Source organism: Myripristis murdjan, chromosome 17 (genome assembly GCF_902150065.1).
Source record: "Myripristis murdjan chromosome 17, fMyrMur1.1, whole genome shotgun sequence".
In the NCBI taxonomy this organism is placed as follows: domain Eukaryota; kingdom Metazoa; phylum Chordata; class Actinopteri; order Holocentriformes; family Holocentridae; genus Myripristis; species Myripristis murdjan.
This window is the reverse complement of record NC_043996.1, coordinates 28935685-28958411: the sequence shown is the minus strand read 5'-3', so window position 1 is coordinate 28958411 and position 22727 is coordinate 28935685. Positions and strand designations below refer to the sequence as shown.

At 40.6% G+C, this 22727-nt stretch overlaps 1 protein-coding gene across 1 annotated transcript in view; it reads left to right on the top strand.

Moving 5' to 3' along the window:
• The window catches only part of LOC115375877 (vasoactive intestinal polypeptide receptor 2-like), a gene marked incomplete at its 5' end in the record, with an annotated part of 107633 nt that overhangs the window by 70878 nt on the left and 14028 nt on the right, over positions 1–22727 (top strand). Inside the window, 3 exons of the mRNA XM_030075460.1 lie at positions 17244–17341; positions 18491–18623; positions 20652–20802. Coding sequence (XP_029931320.1) covers positions 17244–17341; positions 18491–18623; positions 20652–20802 — 382 coding nt within the window. The remainder of the gene's footprint in view (positions 1–17243; positions 17342–18490; positions 18624–20651; positions 20803–22727) is intronic.

Genomic DNA, 22727 nt, shown 5'->3' with positions numbered 1-22727 from the left:
AAATCTCATGTTTCTGCTAATCTCCTCCCAAAGCGAGCCGTGATATTTCAGAGCTGCCGTTTCATTTTTTCCTCCTTTCCTCCAGCTGTTCATCTCCATTCATTCCACTGCGATATGTAAATGAACTTTCAGAGACTTCAAACTTTCTTCACATCGGAATAAAGTCCTCCACATGAGTTTTCCTGAAAGCAGCAGCACTGTTGGGTTTTCTTTTGAAATCGGGATGGATTGAACAGAAACGCTCCCTCCGCCAGGGTAAATAGTCCCCGGGGGAAACCGATTATCAGCTCTGTGGTTTATGAATGTTGAGGACTTTTTTAGCCGTTGAAGCAGAACATTATAAGGCGGGTCATTTTTCACCCCTGCGTGTGTTAACAGCTTCTATAATCACTGTTTAGACTCTTCTTCCTTCTTGTCATTGATCAAAATAAGAGAAGGAACTGTGGATTGGGTTGTGTCCATATGTGCCATGTGATTTCTGAGCGTCTCCTGCCCGTTTTGGATGAAACTTGAGGGAGTAATGACTTTAGGACTCTGGTATTTTATTTATTTATTTATTCATTTATTTATTTATTTTATTTCATTCATTGAAAAACAAAACAAAAAAACAATACACTATTAACACAACATTGCCAAATCTTGAATGAAAGGGAGCAGAAAGAAGAATAATTTAATTATTTAATCTGCCCCTTTATTCCAAAAAAAAAACAGTTTGCAAAGCACATAAATTAAAACAACAACAAAATAAACAAAATTAAAATAAAATAAAATAGCTGCCGGCCACAACACAGTCACATTCTTTTTCCTGAGTTCCAATTCAATTTATATCATTCAAATGTCCATTTTTATTATGATTATTTTTTTGTTATACAGTGGTCCCTCGTTTATCGCAGGAGTTATGTTCTAAAAATAACCCACAATAGGCGAAATCCGCGAAGTAGTCAGCTTTATTTTTTACAATTATTCTAGATGTTTTAAGGCTGTAAAACCCCTCACTACACACTTTATACACTTTTCTCAGACAGGCATTAACATTTCCTCACTTTTCTCTCTTGTTTAAACTCTCAAAGTTCAAACCTTCGTAGAAAAATAAGTCCAGTATTATAGAATGAACGCATTCTGTACTGTACAGGAGACACGGCACGGAGGAGATTGATTGACAATGGTCTACAGTCCCTTAGCCAATCAGGACGCAGAACACAATGCGCGGGCTCTCCCTTAGCCAATCAGGACGCAGAACACAATGCGCGGGCTCTCCCTTAGCCAATCAGGACGCAGAACACAATGCGCTGTAAAAAAAAAAAAAAAAAAAAAAAAAACATGCAAAATTGTACAAAAAAAAAATCCGCGAAACTGCGAGGCCGCGAAAGGTGAACCGCGTTATAGCGAGGGACAACTGTATACATATAGGCTGCTATACCTTTCATGACAACGATTATGACAATCAGACATAACACATTTCATTATATTTCCTTAACATACTGGCTTTAATTGTTCTTTTAAATGTAACTTTAACTTGGATTCTTTGGTTTCTTTGTTCAGATCGCTCCATAAACTGATTCCTTTCACAGAAACACAACGTTCCATCAGTTTAGTTCTGATTTTGAGTTTTCTCAGGGTGCTGTGGAAACGCAAACACAGGAGCTAAGGTTATTGTTTCTCCAACAGAGCCCTCTTCCAAGATCCAGGAGCTTTAGGCTGTTATGCAAATTCTTTTTTATCCCTTACAAAAAATGCATCCACCCTATAAATTTGTCAGATATGCACGTACATTCACTCAGGGTATAGTTGGTAACACCAGTCACTTTCCCATGTGTACATTATTTATAACAGGATCTTTAAAATCGCCTAAACTTGCATCTCTAACTGGTTTTGACACATGTGTGCGGGAGATGCTCGTCTCAGCAGCGAGGTAACATGGGGGCTTTTGTGTTGAAGGAGGAAAGCAAGAGCCGGAGAGGCAGGAAGTGTCAGGTGTGTATCTGTGGCTCGACCCGCCCGCTCGTCCTGTCCCACTCCGGGAATGTAAATCTGACCTCAGAAGTGTTTTACCTTCCAGTCAGAGAAACTCTTTAATTTGTGTCAGGAGAGGAAATCAAACAGGCAAGCCCCTTTTTTTCTGAGGAAACGAGATAAGAGGGCAGAGTCACACACACACACACACACACACACACACACAGGCGCGCAGGCAGGTTATTGGCAGATTCCAGTCACTTTGTATCTCCGTCTGACGGGAAATGATTCATTTCACAGCTTTTCATAGCAGAGATGAAAAGCTTTCTCCGCAAACAACACACACACTCTCTCTGTCCTTCTGCCAGTCAAGGTCTTTGCAGGGTTTCATTTCAAAGAAAGAAGCTTTATCGTATGGCGTCATTGTGTACCGTTGAATCAATACGGGAGACGTATTATATCCTGGAAAAGTCTCACAATGGATTAGATTACACATCGAAATTAACTGTGGGCCTTAAAAGTTTTAAATATGGTTCAGTACAGTGTTCAAAACATTTATTTATCCTTCTCAGAAACAGATACACACACAGAGTGGAAAAATAAAATGGTGTGTGTGTGTGTGTGTGTGTGTGTGGCTGTGACGTGTCAGCATGTTTAAACAGGTGCAATATCGTTCAGTTCCAAAACAAAATCCTTTTCCTTGTAATCTCCAGTCATTCACTCAAACACAAGTTGCAGTCGCACAAACAGTGTTCAGTTTTACTTTATAAATTTAAATAAAAGTGTCACTTTTGAAGTCATATCTTTTGAGATACAAAAACAAAATCAAACAGCCACTCAAATTTCCTTTTTTCACACATACAGTATATACAACAGAAACTATATAAAGTCATATGAAGCTACTGTTCAGTATTACCAGCTGTGATGGGAGTAACGGCGTTACAAAGAAACGGTGTTACTAACGGCGTTACTTTTATCAGTAACGAGTAATCAAAGAAATTACTGTTTCCCCCGTTATAACGCCGTTACCGTTACTGACAATAAAATGTGCCGTTACTAGCCGTTACTTACCACTAATAATTATTATTATTTTATTATCCTATTCAAAAAATGTGCGTCTTGTGGAGAAAAAGCGGTGTGTCAATTTTCAAACCAGTCGGACTTTGCAGTTTTTCGTAACTTATCAACATGCATGGAGAATGAATGAGCACAAATTACAAGAAGCGTATGTGTTTCCCGACGGCAGAGCGGATAGTTTCTCCGCCTGCCATGCAGAAGACCGGGGGTTCAATTCCCCACCTGGACAAGCTGGCATCACTACTTTACACTGTAATGAATGACTTTTTCAAAGTAACGTGCCCAACACTGACAATGATAGATGAAATTTGACAGCAATGTCCACACTGCAACAGCAACGCAAAAATATGTGCATTAATAAGAGGATTTAAGAAAAGAAAAAAGTAATCATAAAAATTACTTTCCCCAGTAATTGAATTACTCTTCTGCAGCAGTAATTGAGTAGTAATCAAAATTACTTTTTTACAGAAGTAATTAGTAATTGTAACTTATTAGTTTTGTGAGTAATTGGTTCCAACACTGATTACCAGTTATGCCATAATTTATACACAGTATTTTAGACCCCACAATACCACAAATTGTATCAATTTAGAGCTAATATTAATCTAAGAGATGTAGAAAACCTATTCCAACACCAATTAATTATTGATCAGTTAATCAGTGGGAAAGTCGGGGGGTCGATTAAAGAAAATCCTTAGTTAATAGATGATATAATCACCCTGCCAGTTGACTGTTTCCATTATTAGAGCTGCAGGAAGTGATTTCTTGACCACTAGAGGGCTTGGTGAGTCACTCCTCCCCTCAGTGAATCTTACAGAAATTAAAAGTAAAGAGAATTTTTTTTTTTTATTATTTTTTTGTATGTTGGTTTTTGGGGAAAGGGAGAAAACATTTTAACCTGCAAGGCCCCTGATGGATTATTTGGATTACATTGTCTCTGAGCTTCAAATAATAATAAACATAAACATGGTGGCACTACAGACGGTCAGCTACAAGGTAAGCTTCGAATGAACTTTTTTTCTGTCGCCACCACGCTGATTTCAGTAAGATAAGAAATTTGAATGTCATATATTCTTTCTTTCTATTTTATCTTTATTTTTATTTATTTTTTTTATTATTATTATTATCATTTTTGTTTTTTATTTTTTACTTGCACGGTGCTGGAGTTGTTGCAATTACATTTCACTGCTGCTGTACCTGTACATTCATGCATGTGACGAATAAATCTTGAATCTTGAATCTTGATATTGATAAGAATTTGGGAATTTCAAGATCTGGACTTTCAGAGAAGCTTTGAGTGCAGCTGGATGCAGGTGGAGGGTGGAGGAGCGTGTTGCTGAAGCAGAAATACAGCCGGTTAAAAACCTCACTCCAGCTGGCATGTAAAGTCTTGAGCTTCACTTTAAGAGACTTTCAAGGACCATAGCTTTGAATTCATTTCCTTTACCTTGTTTTGATATGTACTGTATTCATACCTTCCTCATTCCAACTGCAGAGGAAGCGTCAGGGAACAAAGTGCAGAGTTGTGACAGTCGGCACAGACACGCAGCCTCAAACAAAAGAGTCAGAGAAGAAAATTACCACCTGAGGTTCAGCGTGGCTCTTTTCTTTTCTTTTCATTGCTTTTATTTACCAAGAAAAATTGAATTTGACCTGGTTAATTGGTGCTGACACATGACAAGTCAGTCACACAATGCACACCGGGAGCAGAACAAAAGGTCACGCAGACGGCAGAACAGACGCATGACAATGGAGGAAAAATTAACACCAGGTTCCTGATGGACCGAGAGCCAGGAAATGGTTTTCCTCTTTCTTTATAACAATGAATGAGTAAATCAAGCCTCGGAAAAATGTACCTCCTGATTTTCTAAAGGTTTGCAGCGGCGCAAGCAACAACGGTCTGCAGATTGATTGATTTTAGTGCCTTAGAGCTTACCATTGCTCTAACTCCTCCATAAAAGTAACTTAAGACATCATAGACAAGAGGACCCCTCTTTACAGTTTTTTTCATTCGCTTTTTCCAGTATAATGAAACTGGGATCCACTTTGTTGTCATCTTCACCTCCAAACCACAGCATTCGTTTTCTTTTGCAAATGTGTTCATACCTTTTCATTGCATTCACACATTTTTCACATTCTTTTGCACAACACTTCTCACATGTGTCATTTACATGGCCCTGACTCCATTGACTTCACTGTGGTTGTCAAAAGCAAAACATCTGCTCACAGCTGATAGAAATGACCTGCATCACTGTGAGATCACTAGTGCACCTGCATCACTGCCCTTTCCACAAATCACCAATCAATCAGGATGCACCTACAGAAAAGGGGCCTATTTGTATTCTGTATTTTTTTTTCTCAACTCCTTTGAGTTTTTCTGTGTAATACTGTATGTGAATTACAGTATTTCAGTTTTTGCCATCAATACAGTAAAATTTCACCTCAAAGTCTTTGAGTTTGGATGCAGGTCTTCACTGTAAGTTCACATTTGAATATGCAGCTCACAGGAGAACCTGGTTCAAACTGACAGCTGTATTTTGTATTCTGCTGTCAGCTGTGTTACAGTACAGTAGAGCTGATTGAAGGAATCTACTCATTTGGGCATAAATTGAGTTGTTTGAGGGAAATATTGGATTTTGCTACTTGCTTTACAGTATGTAACTATGTAAATTGTCAAAAATATGACTGCAATACACACAGGAAAAAGTAAAGTGGAACCTGCTCAGACTGAAAAGGGTGTGTTGCATTTTGGTGTTGAGTATGAAGTGAGTGAGTGGCTGGAATTACTCACCTGACTGCAAGTTGTATTGGGCGGTGACAAAATGTGCTTTTGCTGCATGTTTGAAATGTTTTGTCATGGCAAGAGCCTTTTGCAAACAAAATGTGTTATTTTGGGAAGAGCGCCTCTCATTAGGCCTATGTATTAACTGTTTTGATACCAGGGTTTCTGAGTTGACAGAGGAGGTAAAGCGATTGAAAAAAACTGTAAGTCCCAAAACTCAGCTTTGTCCATTTCTCTCTACATCAGCAAAATTGTGGAAGTATAAGCCCAGTTTTCTACCAGTATCTACAGTATGGAGGCAGCAGGTTTACCAGCAAAAGCTATAATTAATTGAGAAAAATGTGACAAAAATGACAGTGTATCATTGCTGTGCTTCTCTGCAACTATTGTGAAATCAAAACCAGTCACAAATACTGCTATTGAAAATTTTCCTATGATCACAATACTCCCCTGGTGAGTCGAGAGAGACATATTTTACTGTTGAAAATATGAAAATATTTACTAGTAAAAGACCGCATGACAGCCGTGATGTTATTACCTCTGCTAAGGGCTTATGTTTTCATAAATCAAAACACACTTAAGTTAAGTATGTTAACTTTTTGGGCCAGTCGGCTTCATAATATAATTTCCGAACACATGCAGGTAACCTCACAGCACCCAGTGGGGAGGTTGCTCATGGGCCAAGGCAGCACTGAGCAACTTTCCATGCTGGTTGGCCTAAAATTAACATCAGCAGAAACAGGGACGTAACCTCCAGCTGTGACCTCGGCAGGACAAATAATCTTCCTATTTACACATGGAGCAAACAAAGCAGAGAAAGAACATACAGGAGTGGATGTTTCTCCCTCAGCCTCCCCAGTTTGTATCAGTTAAATCCAACCTGCACCTCCCTAAATAAAGGAATGAATGAGTGATTGTCAGAGGTCATTACGCTCTGCAGAGATATTGAAATTACAGCGCAATCCGGTTGGAAAAAGTCAGATAAAATGCTCTGATTCTTATTCTCTCTTTGCCTGGTAGGGGTGATTTATTGATGGAGGTTCAATTTTGCACAGATTAAGATGCATGGCTGTAGTGATCAGGTTTTGGGTCTTGGGTAAGGAGACTGACGAGAAGGCAGTTAAAAAGCTTTGGAAAGAGGAGAAATAAATGTTACTGTTCTGTTGTGTGAAAAGAGAGTGGAAAAAAAATCATTATCAGAGAGGTAATACATCGGTGGTGAGAGTGATGAGATAGCTGCAGGCCGGTATCAAGAAATGATCAATTGATGGATGAATGGAACATTTCCAGGTAGAAAAAAGTAAAGAAAAGAAAAAGCAATGCCGGCTGGGTTGGGATTTTGGCATAAATCTTTTATCCCTATATTATAAAATGCGCTGTGTCATCTGTGGTGCCAGAATACAGAGGAAAGGGGTTTATTTTGGGCTGATGTAGATCGATGAGTTAGAATCAAGCTTCTTCCAGCGCCCAGTTACATCCACACTGAGCTTGACATCAGTGACTCAGGGCCCATATATCTTGCGCCAAAGTCCCTAAACCCGTTATTTAGGGATTTAGCATTGCGCAAGAGGTGTTCCCCCGCAAAAGTTGCTATCTTGTGCACCTCCCGCTATCCGTAAAACACCTGCGCTACCCGCTATATTATGCATAGGCGTGTTTTTGGGCGTTACGCCAGTTAAACCAATCAGTGTGCCAGGTGCCATTGCCTTTAAGGGCAGGCTGCGCTATCCTAAATCCTAAATCCTAAACCCGCGATGGAGAGAGGGAGGTAGATTTTCTCAGGGCTTCTACTGAGGCTAAAGCAAGTTGGCTTTATATACATATTATATATTATATTATAGGCGAGTTAATTCGGGAGGTGGAGCCACATGTGTCCAAGTGGACGTGTCACAAGGTTGTACTGATTGAGTAAAATCCCCGGGTCACACCACACACACACACAAGAGGCAGAGGGGGAACTATGTGTAAACTAATTTATTGACAAGGTAGATTGGGCAAATAAAATATTAAAAATAAAAATATAGCACAGCTGCTGCTTATGATAAAACCATAAAACGTGCTGGCGTAAGTGTCCAATTAAAACAGTCTTTCCTCTAAACAGTCTATATGAGTAATATACTCAGTCCATTCCGGCGACGTCCCGGTATCAGTCCGACCGTGTGTGTGGCGAGGCTCCGTCGGGGCGCGCATTGAAGCCGCCTGGGCGTGCTCTCGTAACAGCCCGAACTTTAGGGAAAGTTACACACACTTAGCTCTCCGCTAAGTGTGTGTAACTTTCCCTAAAGTGTGTGCGCAAGATAGCAATTTTAGGGATAGCGCATGAAACACGCCCACGGACGCACCTCCAGGCGCAATTAATGGAGTCGGCATAAGGGATAGCGGGTAGCGGGTGGCGCAAGATACCGTTTAGGGATAGCGGAAGTTCTTATATCCGCAATTTGCGGGTAGCGGGTAGTGGCAGCGGGTAGCGGGTGGCACAAGATAGGGCCCTCAGTGTTTAAATTGTTTAAATAATTTTCCAAAAGTCCATTGTCCACACTGAAATGCCCCCAAATTTGAAAAAGCACCCCTATCGAGCATGTGCACATTTCAAAAAGTTCAGCGTCAGGTCTGTGTTTTCAAACATAAACACTTTTTGAGAGCGTTTGTGGAAAGCCCCATGTGACAGAAGGCAGAACTCAAGAAATAAATATGTTTACCCTGATTACTGTGGACATGACCTCAGGGGAAAAGGGTTTTTGAAGGTGCTCAGGGATCCATGCTGACACATTTTTGTGAAGTTTTAGCGCTCAGTTTACTTTTTTCTGTGGTAAACAGTTCGTTTCGATTTGTTTTTCATTTTAAATAGTCAATTATGTTCTTTTTTCAAATAAGCAAGCCATTACTTTGTAATTGCTGTTGTTTGTTTTTTTCTGGATTCTTTTGTTTGGCGCAAAAATAAAATCTGAGCCTTTAAACATACACTTTAACACTTTAACACATAACAAATTACTTTTAATGACAGTAACATTGTAATGTAGCTGGTTACTTCTTAAAAATCACATTCCCCAGTTCTGATTGGTTTATTCAATTTGTTTGGACTCTCGGGATCATGGGTGACTCAGAAGGAGAGGAAGGAGAAGAAAGAGGAAGAAGGCGAAGTAGAAGAAGAAAGAACAAAAACAAGTAGAAGAATCAGAAGAAAGAGAAAGAAAAGAAGAAGGGTTTGAACTTTTGATTGGCATAAATGGAGAATTTGTTTTTAATCTTGTTCCATCAATCATTATCTTGTCACAGCAGGTGACACTTTTTTCCTCTTTTCACTTTTTTTTTTTTCCAGCTTTTTGTTCACACTTGACAGAGCTGAATATTCATGAGCAATAACAACCTGTTTGGCAGCAGCAGAGACGGACTTTAATAAACTTCCCCTGACTGTCTGATGATTTTGGGTTTTTTTTTTTCTTTTTTTTTCCCTTTTTCCCGTCAGCGGCGGGCCAGCCGGCGAGCGCTCATTTGGCTTTGCAGTGTTGTGTGTAATTGCAGCTTCGTCCTTTTAACTTATTCGGTTCATTTTGGGTCAGGAGCGTCATCGCTGAATCACCCATTGTGCTGCTCAACCTCTCTCTCTCTCTCTCTTTTCTCTTTCTGTCGCCTCACTTTCCTCTGTCTCTCCATCTCTCACTTTACTTTTTCTTTTTACTTTTTACTTCACTTCTCTCTCTCTCTCTCTCTCTCTCTTTTCTCTCTCTGTCGCCTCACTTTCCTCTGTCTCTCCATCTCTCACTTTACTTTTTCTTTTTACTTTTTACTTCACTTCTCTCTCTCTCTCTCTCTCTCTCTCTCTCTCTCTCGCTCTCTCTATGTCCTTCTCTCTTTTCTCTTCCACCATGCCTCTCTGTGTCTCTCCCCCTCCCTCTCTTTTTCTCTCCTCTCTCCCTCCCTCTTTCTCTCTGTCTCTCTAGCTGTGGTTCATCTGTATTTTGTGAGACTTTTATGTTAATAAGTCGGGTTGTGACAGTCAACGCCTCGTCAGACATGACTCGACACGACGATCCTCCATCTCTGCTGTCACAGACGGGAGTCCCGGTGTGTGACGCCAAAAAAAAAAAATGGTTTCCAATTTTCCATTGTAAGATTTCCCAGCACGTCACGTCAAAAAAAAAAAAAAAAAAAAAAAGGACAGGTGAATCCGTCAGTGCAAGGTCAAAGCGAGCGTGTGGATCAGCGCCACAGTGCCGAGCTGCTTTAAAGCGCTCGATTCCCTGCAGAACGCCTGGACAAGGTGAACTCCACCGCCCCGCTGCACCGCAGAGGACGGAGAGATGGTGCCTGTTCATCTTCATCAGTCTGCTGAGAGACACCAAGAAAATGAATGTGACCGTGGACTTCAGCCAGAATCCATATGAACCGCTTTGACTTGAATCATCATCATCCTTTAAAAAAAAAAAAAAAATAAGACAGTCAATTCAAGTAATACGGATAACTGAGAGAGAAAATATGTTAGTTTTTCATGTTTGCATGTGTTTACTTCATAACAAGTGAATCAACTTGAATCTCTATTAAGCCTCAGATTCGTACTCGAGTCCTCGGTTTGTATTAGTTATGCAGTTTATCCTCGGTTAATGATATTTCTGTCTGTCGCCCATTTAGATTCTCCACATCATATGCAGTGTTTTTCTTTTTTTTGTGTTTTTGGATGAGCAGAATGAGGTTTGGAGCGCAGCCACACATTCAGTGTGAAAAATAAAAATTAAAAAAAGGAGAAGAGGGATCAGGGTGCAGTTCACGGTGCATTGAGAAGAAAAGCCTGTTAAAAGTCCAGGTGTTTATAGCAATCCCATCTCTTACAGTATCTGTCTGCCTTCTTCTTTTGCAGTCGGAGGGTGAAGGTCCATTTCTCCGTTGGGGGTTTCCTCTGAAGTCAGCATTTTCTAATTTTTACCCACGGCTGTAAAGATCTTCAAAAGACACGTGTCGCTTTTACTGAGGTCTTTCGGGATGTTTCCGAGGGATAAGAAGGTGAAAGAAAAATCAGATTTCAGGTCTAGAATCTCTGAGACCTTTCCAAAATGGCCTGACACGTCGACAAAACCAAAAACCGTGAACCTGCTCTGCTGAGACCGATCCACACTCCCTCCAGCAAGAGCGCCAATACAGAAATAAAGAAACATTTCACATTTTTCCAGCAGAAATCTCTCTAAAACAAGGAGTTTCTACATGCAACTTAACCAGGCACGGTGCTGCACGGGGGATCAGGGGGTGTAGTGAAGCCCCCCTCGGGCATTTTAGTATTTTTTATTTTTTAAATAAAGGAATATGTAAAAGTTAATAACCAGCCTTTCTCATTCCAGTCCAGTGTCTGGCTGCGTGCTCGTGCCGTGCATGCGTCCTATGACCTGTGTGTGTTTGAATATTATTATGTGTTATTAAATTGGATAATTTTGTATATTGTGTGCCTGCCGTGGCCTCATCTATTATTATTATTATTTTTATTATATTATTATCAGTTTGCAACTGAAAGGCATTTTATTTACTGACAGAGCGCGCCTGTCCGGTGGTGGAAACATGATCCAGTCACTGATCTGGATCCGGATGGAACAAGAGGACGTGTGCATATTGTCGGCCAGTCGGTCTGTTCCTGGAATAAAAATAATCAGTCAGATTGTGACGATAGGCGGCTTGTTTTCCACCATGTGTGCACAGCTGACAGGCAGGAGGTGAATGCACTTGTTGCTGCTATTCCTTTCATTTCTTGTTGTTTCTTGTTGTTGTTGATGTTGTGACGGATATTTAATCAGTAATATTATAATCAATGCACAGACATACGTGTGTAACGTAGGTCTGTAAGTTATTTTGTTTGCAACAGAAATAAAATCACCAAGATTGTGATGATAGCCATGCAGTTCATTTAACAAGTGTGTGCACAATTTACAGGCATGAGGTAAATGCATTGCTCTTCTCGTCGTGAGTACACTTTGGGTATTATTAATTTTCTTTTCTGATGTCGTGATGTTGTGACAGTTCACTGACTATGCATATGATATATTGGATGTATTGTGGTGTTATTAATTGTGGCTCAAGTGGTCCTGAAGTCTTTCACCTTTGCACGTGAAAGACGTTTTTGTCATTGCCTTGGGAGGGTCACTGGTATGAGGCTTATAATTATTTTATTTGTATTCTTTGGCAAAACTTGATTAAAAACTACATTTATATTGAATGTGCTGTATGTGCCATAATCTGCTTTTGCTGAAAAAACAAGAGCATCCTTATAAAGTAACTCTGAAGTCATGAACTTTACAGGAATATATGAAATGAGCCTAATTTTCTTAACAACTCGGTGGTGGCACAAAATGGGTTAAAATGACATGCCGGTACCATGAAAACAAATCCAATGCAAAGTCAGTTAGGACAAATTATGTTACACCACCACGGGTTAAAATGACATGCCACCAACAATGAACCTAATGGTTTAGACACCAACGCTGCGTGGTTAAGGTTAGGGAGAGGTCATGGTCGACATTAGGAAGCTAACATTACAATAGGAAACGAGCACAGGAAACAGAAAAGCTAACGGTGCTAACATTGTAAACAAGCCATTGGCAGTGTTTTGTGCTACTGGACGTGGTTAACGGGAGTAGAAGTGATCTGATGAACACCATGTTTGGTTGAAGCTATATTTTACCTTTTCCCAGGCACTGAAACAGCGAGCGAACACTCCCCTGTTTGTCATATGATTGCTGTTTTTTTTGGTCCCACTTCTGTTTAGACGATTTCAAATGTTGAAGCTTTCCAAGTTTTATATAATGTCAGGCGTACGGGACATTGCAGCTGTATGGAAACTTTGCAAGCGCTGTCAAAACTACTGGCTTTGCGTGTAAAGATCCCGAACTGGAAAAGAGGACAGAGATGGAGCTGGCAGATGGAAAGTGATGAGGTGAAAAGAGACATCAAATTAGAGGTTGAACATGTTGAAAACCCAGATGAGAAAACAGTATTGCTGCAAAAATGTCAATAGCAATACTGATTGCAGGAGATAAATGATTTCTTGGAAGGAACTTTTTGTAAACACAATCAAAGTGACTGCGTTTCTTGATGCGAGTTCATTTATTCTGCCTCCAAAATGAGGAATATAAGTCAACATAAAGTCTTTGGGACGGTTCAAAGGCAAAAATAGTGCCTCTCCATCTACAAAAATAAGCACAAATGGAGCCCTCCATCGCTGCTACCCTTCACTGTCCTCTGTCTGTTTAATTCCCTGAATGGAGAGCTCCAGTGTAGTGGCTTTAAACACCAGTGGAGGTGGAGCCGGGAGCATCAGGCTCTGCTTACCGAGTTAATTAGAGGTAAGACTGTTGCTGTTATTTCTCTGCAGGTCGGTGATGAGGTTAATGAGGGAGGCTGAGCAAGTAATCTGCAACAGATTGTATGTTTCTTTTCAGTCTGGGATTACAAATTTATCTTCATGTGTGGTCGAGCAGGGGAGGGTTATAGACGAGTCACTTTGCATTGAGTGGGTCTTTGCCTCCACGTTGTGCCTTAAAGCCTTTTAATGCACATCTACTCATTGATTATCCCTCACATATTTTCCTATATTGTGTTTTCTCACCTTTTAGTGTGGAATCCACACACTCTTTTATAATTCAATCCCCAGATATGTCCTGCTGAATTTCAGGGAAAAGTGTGTAAAGTGATGCACAGGAAATCAGGCGTTTGCTGTTTGATGTGATGCTGCAGCCATAAAACAACGTCTGGATCAAGGCGGAAATGTAAGCTCCTTTGCTCGACGAAGCCCATGATGGGAATAAAGGGAATCGACTCTAAAAAAAAAAAAAAAAAAAAAAACTGATCCTTCAAGTTCTCACATCGAGCAGGTCGATATGAAATCTGTCTACACTGCTTGAGATGTGAAACTCTTCTCATACAAACTGAGTTGAATGTTGATGCTGGACAGTCCAAATAAAGTCTGTCTATTGTGTGCAGTTGTGCAGGCAGCTATCAGCTTTACCTTCATGCTTCAGAAACTTAATCGTGTTTTAAGAAACTGTTGGTGTTGGGAAAAGACTGGAATAGCAAAATACATTTCACACTAAACAGAGCCGGATCCTGCTTGCATCATTTTCCAGTTTGTTTAAAGACCGATGGAGAAGTGAGAGAGATTAACCCAGAAGTCAAGCAGCAGGCATGGGTGAAAGTGACTGAGAATGGGTTTATTTGCATGGAAATCCCAGCAGCTGGGTAGTTAAATCTGCAGCGCCACCTCTTGGCCTCTCTGATCGCCGTGTCACTTAAGTACATTTGTCTTTGTCTTTAATGTGAGGCTACTTCAAGATCAGGCTTCATGAGAATCTTCCTTGGGATTGATGGAGATTAACACCCAGATTTGTACGCTGAACTAAACTCCCACTACAATCCAGGAGTTCAGGTCCACGTTCTGAACCCTGCACCAGTCCTGCTGAACTGTTGGCTCTGGTTCTGATCAGCTGAGGTGTAAATGGTTCACACAATGACATTTTAGGCAGGCAACAGTCTCAGTTTAACGTGAGACTGACCTGTGCAATATGGTGAAGAAACAATCAATCAGCATCTTTGAGACTGGATTATCACTCACATTCACAGTGTTGTTGTAATGAGGGACCACCGGTCAGGAATATTACATGTAACATTGTATTTTTAGTCAGATTGGAGGATTATGACACCAGTTAATATGCAGCAATCAAACTATGTAAACTGTGATTATTACCAAAAAGAAAAAAATGGGTCAATTTTGATTATAATTGTATTGATGCGTTTCATTTTAATTGTGTTCAGTTTGGAAATAAGAAAAGATAAATACCTGAGCTTAGGGTCTTCACTGTCTATTTACAATATTCCATAACCAAACCAAATCATGCGCTCTTGCACACACAGCTCATAGCAACTCAGTTTTTTCAGTGTCTCAGTTTTGTGTGTCCGTTCCTCTGCACAGTCGCCACGCAGCAAGAAAGACGCTAAAAAAATTAATCGAAAAACCCACCACTGAACAGGTCAACCAAAAAAAAAAAATCCTTGGAAGAGAGTCTTAATAATCCAACATCAAGCAAAATATAATCCACAACTGAAACAGCAAAGCGGACGTTTCCGTTCAGTTAACTCAGAAAAACAGAACAGGCTCATGGTTTGATGGACTTGTCGTCTTCGGATGATCCTCCCGTGTCAGCTGACTGTTTTACATCCTCAAGCTGACCAGAACATAAACCAAGGATGACAGGAACACATCAACATGTGTATAGGGCTTTGCACACACACACACACACACACACACACAGGATGGAATTATATCATAGGGATTACACTTAGTCATTAACTCCTGTTTTGTTAATAATCTGAACCCTGTTTCAACTTCAACAATGTGGCAGTGCTACACGTATGGAGGTGGTCCAGGACTTCTGCTGATGTAAACAGTGTGTTTTTGGGTGGTCCTGTGTATCACCAACAGACAAACAAACACTACGTATACACCATTTTCTTGGTGTTAAACTTGTGTACGTAAAGAGATTCAGAGAATTCAGCTCTGAGATGGGAGGCGAGGAAAGCACAAATCAACGACACATTACATTCACCAGCCGTAGAACCATTATACAAAGTCTTGCTGCGAAAATTAGATTAAATGAGCCTGAACCGAGAGTTATTAATAAAGTGATATGGGATAGATATGAATCTGGAGAGTAAAGCTCTTTCATCAGGGTCCAAATCTCCATTTTTTAAGGATATGCATTCTCCCTTTTGTTGTTGTTTTTTATCTTCATATTGCAGCAGAGGACGAGGGAACAAAACAAAATGTTTCATCTGAGGCTTCCCGGTGAGGATACAACAACAGATCCAGCTGAAATGAGAAACTGGCAGTGGATTTCTATACAGATATTTTTAGCACCAAGGACTCCGACTCTAAGATGAGGCCAGAACAACAGACATCTCTTGACTCCAACGGTACTTTTGAAGAACTGTCTGCCGCTGCTCAGCAAAATGCTCTATGATCGCACTCCTGGCACTGACGCACTTCCAACATAATACTAAATAAATGTTTGGCGCTTAGCTCTACAGGCTGTCTCCTCCTTTAAAAAGAGGTTGTTTGGATGGAAATGGCTTGTAAAGGAAAAGAAGAGGAGCACTGATAAACACCTTTTTCTGCTGAGGTTCTGTCCGTCACTCCACAGTCGTAAAAGTCCAAACAAACGCTCGTCTGTTAACGTCTATGCAGAGGAATAACCACTGTTCCTTCACATGAATGATGATACTGAACGCTATGAACGTGCGACGGGTTTTATTAGAACTGGACAAAGAAAGCAGGTAGATCTGAGACCAGGCAAGTTACGACAAAGCGTCTGCAACCCAAAGTAAGGAAGCACGGATGAAATCAAAAAGGCCTTTGCAGGAGGTGCTGGCCGATACAGTGTGTTCACTCCCAGTCTGTTTCAGAGGTGCAGAGGGAACGGAAACCTGTCTTTGATCATCACAAAGGGCAGCCAGCTTCCCCATCTCCGCTGTTCCTTTGTCGTAAAGCGCCACAATTAGACGACTTTGTGGGAACTTCAGAGAAAGAGCGGTGTGCCGCTCTCGTTAAAGTTATTCATAGATCTTAATTGGTGGGATGGCAGGGGTTGAGGAGGTCAGACATGTCAGCACCCGATTCATTCCCAAGGGGGAGCTGGAGATCCATGTACAAGCGTACCACAGAGGATTTGCACTGTGGATCTCCAGTGGGGGATTTCCTATGTGATCGCTGCCAAGAAAACGTCGAAATGGCACATTGATCCAACAATAGAAAGTAGGCGTCTCATCTGTCAGAGAAAAGAGACTTTAGAGCATCTCTGTTGCTCTTTCCAAGACTAAGTCGTTGTCTTGTGTTGCTGCAGATGTGATCTTTTTACTTTGACCTCCAAATGTAATGCTGCAGAGCAGAGACAAGTGTATTTATGAAGGGAGACAGTCCTCAATTTGTGGTCAGAATTCTTTTTTTTTGTTTTTTAGTTTGATGCTGAAGTTATTATAGTCAAATTTGTCTACAGTGCTTAGAGAAATTTGCTGAAATTCGCTGTAAATTGTTCACGTAGCATCTGGTCATCAGCTGTGTCTTTTTGGTAACGCTCGTGATGAAATGTAATGTAAAAAAAAATTGTGTGTTTTGTTTTTGTTTTCTTTGTAAATTGATGTTCTAATGCACTAGACTTTTTTTTTTTTAAACTATACCAGTTGTGCTAATAAAAGTAAAGTCTCCCCCTCCCGCTCCTTTCTTTCTCCTCCTCCCCCCTCCTCTTTCTTGTCTGTTAAATTAATTCTGCTTTGAATGTCAGTGGAGCAGCTTTGCCAAAAACATCTAAATGCAATGAATAAGAAACTAAAAATACCTAGTGCATGACAATAATCGCCTCCCATATCCCTCTCCCTTGCTGTTTCTCTCTTGTCTCTGCTGCAGCTGATCTTCTACATGGTCGTCCAGACGTTGTACACTCTGGGTCACAGTCTGTCTTTGATCGCCCTCACCACAGGGAGTGCCATTCTCTGTCTATTCAGGTGAGATAAAAATATTAAAATATCATTTGGTGAGGTGTAACCTCAGTGATGCCTCTGGGGAAATTAGTCCATTATAACCTCAAATGGTGACAGGGTACAGTTAAGGAAAAAAAGAAGCATAGATAATAGAGCAAATGGTGTTTAAACATGATCCAACAGACAGTTTCAACAGTAGAGCACGTAAAGGAGAAATGGGAGAATGAGAAGTGTGTCTGGAGAGGGAGTACAGTATTAAATATGCCCTCCTTTTGAAAATAGGCAGTGTAAAGGATGTGAAAAAATAATAAAAATATCAATTTTATCAGCCATCCAGCTTTAGGTAAAGCAGAAAAAAGAAATATTAGCTGCCAGGTTTCAATGTCAAACCCTAAAACTGAAAGAGTTGACTTCCTTGTAGACTCAGAGATTTGCAGCAATACACACAAGGAGAAATCCAGCGCAGAAGAGGGAGAGCTCAGTTCGTTCTCCAGTTAAGCCCCACTGGAGCTGCAGACATATGACTAGGTTAGCAACATATAAATAGAATTACTACTTAACGTACTTGCAGTTTGTTTTTAATAAGGTTAATGTGTTTTAGGCTGGAGTTTTCCTTTAACAAGGGGCTTCAGCTTTGCCCCATCCTGCCTCTCTAAAGGTGTTCCTCAGGGTTCTGCTCTGGGCCCCCGGTCTTCATCATTTATGAGCTCCCTGTTAATTTCTCAGATCTCACTGTCACTGGTTATATAACGCCTCCCACGGCTCAGGTTAACCACCACACAGTTATTCCTGGCCTCTGCCCTTTGACACACACATCAAAAACAGTGGAGACACTGGATATTAGAAATCTACACACACTTTCAGCTTTTGTAGTTTTAGCGCTTTGAGGCCTGAAAAAAAGCATCACATTTTAACTTTGATGAGGATATACAGTTGAAGCCAGTAAAATCAAGATAAAATCAAAACCCTGTTCTCTTCTGACAGTGGTTTCAATCAATTGGTGTTATTATTATTATTATTATTATTATTATTATTATTATTATTATTATTAGTGTAGTAGTAGTAGTAGTAGAAGTAGTAGTAATATCCTGGGTTTTGGTGGGGATCCATGCATGAAAACGATCTGAAATGTGTGTGTTTGTTGTGTATGCGTGTGTGCGATGCGTTGGGCAGGAAGCTCCACTGCACCAGGAACTACATCCACCTCAACCTCTTCTTCTCCTTCATCCTGAGAGCCGTGGCCGTGCTGATAAAGGACGACATCCTCTTCTCTCGAAACACACAGTGTTCCAACCAGCCGTCACTGGTGAGGTTGCAGCCGCTAAATGATGACTTACAGCCGGGGCGTTAGGCTGTAGGCATTTTCACATAGTGGCAGCTCCAGGTGGAGGTGAGAGGGAACAGTTTGGAAGATTTCAAAGTCCGTACCCAGAAAGATGATTTTTTTTTTTTTTTTTTTTTTTTACCAGCATCCATACTAATACGAGAATTAAATTTGCACGAACAAGGTGAAGCTGTGGTATTTGACCCAGTTTCTCCTTGGGGATCAATAAAGTATTGTGATTCTGATTCTGATCCTGATTTTTGGCACATTGAAATATATCCACAGAATATCTATACATCTTTCACCTTTGAACCTTTGCGTAGACTATAGGTATAATGAAATGAAATCTGCCACTTTATTCCGCGCAATCTAATCCAATCCAGCTGTTCTGCTATAAAGTTTCCTTTCCTGCTGCCTATAATGCTCAGGTTTTCTTGTTGTCACAGTAATAGAGGTGTTCATTCACTTCTATGTTTGGCATTGAGCTCACACTTAGTAAAGTGCAGTCCAGTCCAACAGCAGCACTGACAGCTGTTTCCAATATTCTGTCTGTCCTCATATATATAAATAGGGGAGGACTAAAAATTAGAAACACCTCTGAATATACTGCAGTCCAGTACAAGACTTCTGCAAACTACAACCTCAGTAAAGTAAAAGGTAAAATTAAAGTAACGTAAAGGTAGAATTTATGGCAGAGCGGTTGACCTGAACTGCATTATATTGTACAGGTGGAGCTGAGAAAATGAATAGAATAGATGTATAATCATAATACTGCGATGGCCTGGCGACCTGTCCAGGGTGTTTCCTTGCCTTCGCCCTATGAGCGCTGGGATAGGCTCCAGCACCCCCCCGCGACCCTAGTGAGGATAAGCGGTTTAGAAGATGAATGAATGAATGAATGAATGTATAATCATAATATGTAATATAATTTCCATGTGGCAGTCCCTGATGCCTGGTGCTGTGTGGCAGAGACTGCCCAGCCTCATGGAAAATATTTCTATGATGTATAATTCAACTGATGTGCTGGCTCCCAATAAGAGAAGGAAAACTCACTTCTTTTTTTGTTTTGTTTTGTTTTGTTTTTGCAAGCAGGAACGGAACAGCTTAAAGTTTTTCATCCCTGTTTTCATCCATACATGGTCGGTGTGTTCTGACTAGATTCTGACATGATGTCAGAGGTTTCCTGAAACCAAACTGACACTGTCATGTTTCTGTCTGTGTGCAGTGATGAGTCACTGTGGCTGAAGCCTTCCTGCGGACGAGACGCTTTCCCTTGACGCAGTTATACTTTGTGATTTCAGCTGATTAAAAACTCCCAACCGCTCTCCTTAGCGCTCGACTTGTTTATTTTCCGTCCACGCCTCTCTCTCACACGATTATGGGAGAATTTTTTCAGGGCACTGTGGCCTGACCTTTCCTTACCGTTGTTTGCATATAATGTTGTGATCGACACATTAACTCCTATCCTACTGCTGCGATCATCGTTTGCCCTATGGAAATAAAGACAATACACACAGATTTGCCTCATTACCATAACGACCTAATTAACTCTGCATATCGGTGTGGGCGGTGGGGTCACAGCTTACCGGCACTTCAGTGGTAAAATACCCTGCAAAGCTGCGCAATTATATCTGTATGCGAAGTGAAAATTAGAAAATGACTTTAACATCAATTTCCTGTTTTAAAAATGTTGCTGCGACAGAATTACTGCAGCATACTAAAGGATGAGATATGATACTGATGGTCGCATGTTGTTTTTTTTAGCATTTATGGGTCAAATCTTTGCCAATGTGAAGTCTAATCCCTAGTTTATCCTCGTGGACCTGCAGAAATAATCACATAATAGTGCCTGTGTTGTCTGTGCAGGGCATTGAAGTCAAACCCAACAGCCCTCCAGAGAAGATAGACATCTACATCTCAGAAATGCATGATGTGCTGATATCTGGTGGCTCTATGTTTCAGAGAACAAACGCAGCTCTGTTTATTCCCGTGCTCCATGTGTGTTTTCAGATGGGTTGCAAGGCCAGTCTGGTGTTTTTCCAGTACTTCATCATGGCCAACTTCTTCTGGCTGCTGGTGGAGGGTCTGTACCTCCACACGCTGCTCATCGTCATCTTTTCCGAGAACCGACACTTCATCGTCTACCTGCTCATCGGCTGGGGTGGGAACGCCGCCGTCACCGCGGCCACGTTAACTCTCATTTTTTATTTTTTACAAGTTTGTATTTAAAGGAGCGCTAGGCAAAATTGTCAGGGGCTGATTTAAGGTGGAATCTGACAGAAAAAGTGGAATAAACATGAAATTTAAGAGCGAGTCATACCCGTGATGATACTTGATGTGAGTTGTCCTCTGATTCACTACATTTCTTCGTATTAAAGGGTTGCAGTCGTCAAATCTTTCTCTTTATGTTGTCATATTTGTTCCTTTGTGCCTTTTATGTTCAAGCTCAGACTTTTCTGCCAACCTCATTCTCACATTTTCTTCACATTAAATCCAGTTTTGGCTGTTTGGGAGGTTTGTTTTAGTCCTTTGGCAGCCCAGATGGGTGGTGCATTGGAACAAATATAGTCCCGCTTGTTTCCAAGGCATTTTCACTCTTTTCATCAGGCCTGTAATATCATGAAAATGACACTTGAAAGCTCAGGAGACAAGTTAATTAGCGTTGGAAACAAGACATCCCAATGGCAGTTTTTTTTTAACCTTGTTTGGAAAAAAAAAGAAAAAGATTTGAACACTGAAGATGTCTTACTTTTTAATTTGTCATACACAGAGCGCTTTATGCTCCACGTTTTCGGATCCACAGGCTCCATCAGTTTGTGAAACACACTGATGGGGGCTGAGGAACCAAAAAACGTTCTGCGTATGAATGTAAAAAAAAAAAAATCTAGAGCAACTAGAGCAACCCTTTATTACTAAGAAACCCTGTAGGTTCAACCATCAAATTCTGTGTTTATTCCATGCTTTTTTCTGTCAAGTGAGGTTTTTTTTTTTTTTTTTTTGGAATGAACAAGAACTGACCGAGTGCTTTAACAAAAAAATAACAACCTGTCATCTTAGCCCATTCCGGCAGATCAGTATCATTCAGCTTCTCTCTCTAAAGTTCAATATGTGGTTTTTGATGCTCAATGTGGCTGTCTTATGTAAACATCACATAAAAAGTAAGGAAATTTGTGTTTGATTATTTCTTTGTTGTAACAATGCTTCTTGGCAATAAATGTTACACCGTTGGAAAGCCTGTTTATTTTCCTTTTTAAATGGTGATGCATTTGTAAGGAACATGCATTTGTGGGATGAGCAGCAGAGCTGAGTATGTGGGTTGTGCCCATGAAAAAATTTGCCAAATCTTCTCTGCCAATGCAATACAGTTTATTTTGCCATGGACTCTTGTTTGGTGTTTGGTGGATTGGATGATTGAAGTTTGAAGAAACAAGACATATTGTCAATTTAACAATTTATTCATTTAACAAACAGGAGCCTCAGTAGCGTGTGGAAGAACCATACACAGCCACAACAGCCTGGCTGGTTCGTGGCCAGCACCAACAGCAATATCTCTCTGCATTGAGATTGCCTCCATTGATGAAAAGCCTCATTTTTCCAGAGAGGGAGATGCCGGCCCACAATCAGGTACCAATCAGGCACCTGATTGGCAGCACCTGGGGGTACCAGAAGCTCAAAAGAAGAGTCAATAGCAACAGCAAAATAAGCTGTTTGGCATTGGCAGAAGAAGATTTGGCAAATTTTTTCATGGGCACAACCCACATACTCAGCTCTGCTGCTCATCCCACAAATGCATGTTCCTTACAAATGCAGCACCATTTAAAAGGGAAATAAACAGGCTTTCCAACGGTATAAGATTTATTGCCAAGAAGCATTGTTACAACAAAGAAATAATCTACCAAACACAAATTTCCTTACTTTTTGTGCGATGTTTATTTAATACAGGAGATAAAATGCCAAAGGTCAGAGTGTTAAGAGGATATTATTTGTAATAGTCCAATAAATGAACAAACGGCATCATCAAACATTTAATGGCGTATGTGTAACCACAAGCAAAGATCTTGAGGCTTTAAGTCTGTACTGGGCAAA